This window comes from Oryzias melastigma, linkage group LG5 (genome assembly GCF_002922805.2).
Source record: "Oryzias melastigma strain HK-1 linkage group LG5, ASM292280v2, whole genome shotgun sequence".
NCBI lineage: Eukaryota > Metazoa > Chordata > Actinopteri > Beloniformes > Adrianichthyidae > Oryzias > Oryzias melastigma.
The window spans coordinates 25,799,929-25,805,006 of NC_050516.1; the positions used below are offsets into that span (position 1 = coordinate 25,799,929).

At 37.0% G+C, this 5,078-nt stretch overlaps 1 protein-coding gene across 1 annotated transcript in view; it reads left to right on the plus strand.

The window, feature by feature from the left end:
- Positions 1–5,078, plus strand: part of fam210b (family with sequence similarity 210 member B) — a 10,865-nt gene that overhangs the window by 3,696 nt on the left and 2,091 nt on the right. Inside the window, exon 2 of the mRNA XM_024270147.2 lies at positions 4,492–4,673. Coding sequence (XP_024125915.1) covers positions 4,492–4,673 — 182 coding nt within the window. The remainder of the gene's footprint in view (positions 1–4,491; positions 4,674–5,078) is intronic.

Sequence of the window (5,078 nt, forward strand, 5' to 3'; positions counted from 1 at the left end):
ATCCCACAGGGGTCACCAACCTTTTTGAGACTGAGAGCTACTTCATGGGTACTGAGTCATACACAGGGCTACTATTTTGAAATAACAAATTAGCTTAGTTTGCATTAAGCTATACATTACTAATAATGAATAATGATACTCCTCTATGTAAAGATACAAATTTCTCACCATAATTATCAACAATGACAACAAGCTAGGAAACAGATATCAATATTCAGCACTTTATTAATCTCAGTAATTGTTACATTTTCAGATGATCACTTACATTTCATGGGAAAAATGTCCCATTTTCACTATGTTTTACCATGTTTATTAATTATGTAATGTTGAAGAAAAATCAACTTACACATTTTTAAACAAATCTTGTCACATTTTGAACTAATAACCAAATCTGCAGCATTTTTAGCAAAATTACTGATCTTTGAACTGGAAAAGGTCAGAGGTCACCCAAACTTATCTAAAGTTCATGTAACATGAACTTATTTTTAAGATGTTTTATTTTTTAAATCTATGTAAGTGTAATAAAAAAAATAGAAACAGAAATAACATTTAATTTTAGACGCAGCTCACCAGTGAATTGTTATTTTTAGATTTATATTTAGTGACTGGAGTCTAACCTGGTTACTGTTGAGAGAAGGCCAAGAACACCCTGGACATCCCGTCATAGGGCCACAACCACACTCACATTCACACCTAGGGAGATTGTAGAGTCACCAATGAACCTATGAGGCATGTTTTTGGATGGTGGGAGGAAGCTGGAGAAAACACAGGGAGAACATGCAAAAACTCCTCACAGAAAGGTCCCAGTCGGGACTTGAGCTGCATGCTTCCTGCTGTGAGGCGAGAGCGCTGCCCACTGCTGCACCACCGTGCAGCCCTTACAAATACTTCCTGATAGTTCATTCACCTCATGCAGGACAATGGTACGTTCCATTTCCATGATTTCCTTTAAGGTGGTTGTACGAGTCACAAGACGCGTCTGCTGTCCCTTTAAGATGCAGATGTACCTGTTTACTACTAGGGATTCTGGGAAAAAGCAAAATTTCATTTGGTGATACTTTTATCGCTTTAAAATGCTGACAAGACGATATTTAATCANNNCTTCCTGATAGTTCATTCACCTCATGCAGGACAATGGTACGTTCCATTTCCATGATTTCCTTTAAGGTGGTTGTACGAGTCACAAGACACGTCTGCTGTCCCTTTAATATGCAGGTGTACCTGTTTACTACTAAGGATTCTGGGAAAAAGTAAATATTTCATTTGGTGATACTTTTATCAATTTAAAATGCTGACAAGACGATATTTAATCAATTATTTATGAGTGTCCTTTAGCGTCTTACTTTCGTTTTCCACCTGAAGCCCCGACCACTATTTGGCAGCACAGCACACTGAGCCTCTTTAAGCATCTCGACACTACGACCAAAACAACAACAAGATCTCATGTGAATCCGCTTGTGTTAAATGTTCAGTCATCCTCATAGTTCTTGTCGTTATGAGACATGTTCTACTAAGTGTTGACTTGGGATGAGTCCCGCCACGTTGCTGCCAGAGGCCTAACTTCAACTGTCGTGAATGTTGCGATGTTGTCCTGTATACCAGTAAGGAAACTAAATAGACAAACAAACTCATTATCTTTTGAACCTTAACATAAATGACTAGTTTTATTGCAGCAGACAGCCTGCTGTGGTTCAGTTTGACTTTCTCTTTGCTTCAGTCCTGACAGATGGGAGTGGCCACTTCACCATTTCCCTCCCGCTCCGCGTCTGTTTGTGTACATAATGAGGGAGGCTTTGTCTCCGCCTGCATGCCTCTGTGACTTGGCATGTGTTTTAATGGCTCTGAAAAGCTGGTATCTGACACAGCAGTCCCACTGTTCCCCTCCCATGCACCCTGGCTGGCACGACTCCCATCAGCTGCACCGCTCACACGACCCTCCCACGGGACTGCCCGCCTTCACTTCCAGCTTGACCTGTCTTGCTTCCAAAAGCAAAGGCCTGCTCCGTCACCCACCCTGGACTCTTCCATTGTCTATTGATGGCAACTTTGCAGCCAGGCTGCGGCTCCAGGAGGTTCCGGCCAAAACGAAGCGAGACAAATGGAAGCAAAGAGAAAGGATCAGCTTTTTCCTTCAGCGTCATTTCTCTTCTCCTGTCTAATGGCCTGACTCTGTTCCCACAAAGGAGACAGTCAGCGTGTCAGTGCAGCAAAACCAAACTAAAAAAGCTCTGATGACCAACAGTCAGCTTTTAAAAAGCCTCATGTCACCTTGTTATTCAGTCATGTTTTTAATATCATTTAGCTTGTTGATACAATTTAAAGTCATAAACCTTAGTGGACTGTTAATAATTACTTAGATTCACTCACAAAGTCAACAAAAAAGCTGCAAACACACACAAATAATTAAAAAAAACTTGTTGATAAACTTTGAAAAATTAACCAAACATTTATAAATGTTAATAAAAATGTAAAAGGGGTTATAAAGATAAAATACATTAAAAAATGTTTCATTAATAATTTGCAGCATTGATATATTGTACCAAAATCCGTTTTTTTTGTAAAGCTTCTCAAATCCTGATAATTTTGTTTTGAAATTCCAAGAAAAAAAACTCATCTCCTGCAAACACAAGTAATACATTTTTGAACACTGACTTCTAAATGCAAAAAAAGATTTAAAAAAATAAATGAAAATAGATATGCTAACTATAAAATGTACAAACTGTCAGGATTGTGATACTCGCACTGTTTTGTTTCTGCAAACATTACAGTCAATAGTTTAGTCTAAAAATATCCCTCAAGTTTTTCCTGTTTGCTCAGAGGAAGATAGCATTTCTTCCTGGTAGAGCACATATTTGTGCAGCGTGCTCAAAAACACAAGCGTCAGATAACATCCTTTAGCTGAGACCGAGCTAGAAACAAAAGAAGGGGAGAGCAGCTGGCATTAAACGAAAGAGGTATCACCCTCAGCAGACCTGGGGGAGCTCTACAGGGCTCTACTGTAATATATCAATGTCTAATATTTAGACCATGACATGCCAAATTATTTGAGGAAAATTGTTTGACCTCTGTCACCATTTTCTCAATCACGAACTATAGATTTTAAGTTGAAAAGTTTGAAGAACTTGACCTTAATATAGAAGATGATTAATATTTGTTTTGATTGAGTTTGACAAGTTGGCTTTAAAAATTGATTAAAGATAAAAAAAATGTTTTTGTTGTTTTTAACATGATTTTTGTTACATTTTTTTCTGATAATGAAGGACATTTACAGAGAAAATTAAGATTTAAATTGCATTACTATTTTCTTAATCAAATTGTTGTGAGTCAGGACCAAAGGAAAAATTACAGTTTGATAAAGATCATATTTGTTTTATAGAAAATATAATGGGCACAAGCTTAATGCTCCATCCCTTTCTGATGTACCCACGTGTAGACAATTAGATCCAAGTACGTCTTCATTTTCCTCGTCTGAGCTGGTATCTGACTCATAACTGCACGGATGGATAACTTCAGTTGTGCTTGCCTTTTTCTGTTGCACCGCTATAGTTAGGTTAGGGGTGTGAGGGGCTGTAAGCTAGTGGGAGAGCTCGTAAACGTGGCTGATGGGAAGAGGCCAGGCTCTTTCATGGCCACATTCCTGTCCACAACTCAGAGGCAAATTTGTAATGAGCTGTTGTTGCTCTGCAGAAACTATGTCCTAAAAACTGACCACGTTTCTTTATTTTGCCTAAAAACGACATAACCATTATTAAAAGACCGCTGGGAACGCTTTGAAAACGGAGCAAAATGATGAGCGGCGTGGGACTTTAAGTGAAGTGATTCTCAATAAGAAAAAGAAAAATCAACTTTTTATTCCATAAATCAGTTTAATTTTAAAGCTGTCTTATATTTTTAAGGTAAAAAAGTGTATCTTTTAGTTTTCCATTATTATAATCTATATTTTTAAGTAAATTTTCACTTTTGTTCAGTCACATTTTAACTAAATTTTGGATGGATCTTTGAAAGATTAATATATATATAATATATATATATATATATATATATATATATTTAAATGTAATTGTATTGATTTAGAAATCAAACTAAATTTTATTTTTGTGAAATTAAATCAAATTATTCAGTAGCTCTACAGTAAAATGCAGCTGAGTTCTATCAAAGCAGCAAAGTATCTTCTTTTGTGGAAATTTTCATTCCCCTTTAATTGTGTTCATTTTGTACAAAGTGTGTGTTGCTGACACAACACATTTAAGTTTACATCTGTTTCCACCAGTCTCCAACAATTCTGTTACGTCTGTTGTCTATTTTATTGAGCTGGTACTCCTTTGTCGTCCTGCTGCAGAGTGTGGTGCGTGTTCCCTTTCTGCAGTGAAGTGTCAGGAGGTCACAAACGCCCAATGTGTGTTTGTGTTCTTATAAGAGGCTGTGTGTGTGTTTGCATTGAGGACTGTGACAAAATTTCTCATTTACCTTTTTTCTTTTTTTTATCTATAGAAAGACACATCTACCTCAACCCCTGAGAAAAGTCCTGAGGAAATGCCGGAGCCTGAAGAAGGAAAACCTAACAAGACTCAGCAGCTTAAGAAGGTCTTCAAGGAGTATGGAGCTGTAGGAGTTTCCTTTCACATCGGAATCTCACTAATGTCTCTGGGAATGTTCTACCTCCTTGTATCAAGGTAGCATACACTTCTTTTCCACATCCAAACACAGAATTTTGGTTTACTGCAGTCCTGAATTCTAGCATTCTGACTGAAGGTTGTTGTTGTTCACCTTTCTACACATCAGGGGTCGCCACAGCCAATCAGCTTTCTGTTTTTTAAGCAACTCAAGGAGTTGCAAAAAATGTTCAAACCTCAAACTACTTAGTCTAATAATACTGTAATATTATTTTAATTTTGAAAAGTTATTTTACAAACTTTCAAAACTTTTTCGTCTGGGATTCCCAACACAAATCATGGTTTTATTATGTGAAGTTTGTTTAAAAAGGAATTTTTACTCCAAGATGATTAAATCTAAAGCATTTAAGCCCCCTTAAACAGCAAAAAGAAGTTCTAATTTTCAAACAAATCTGTGTTCTTTCA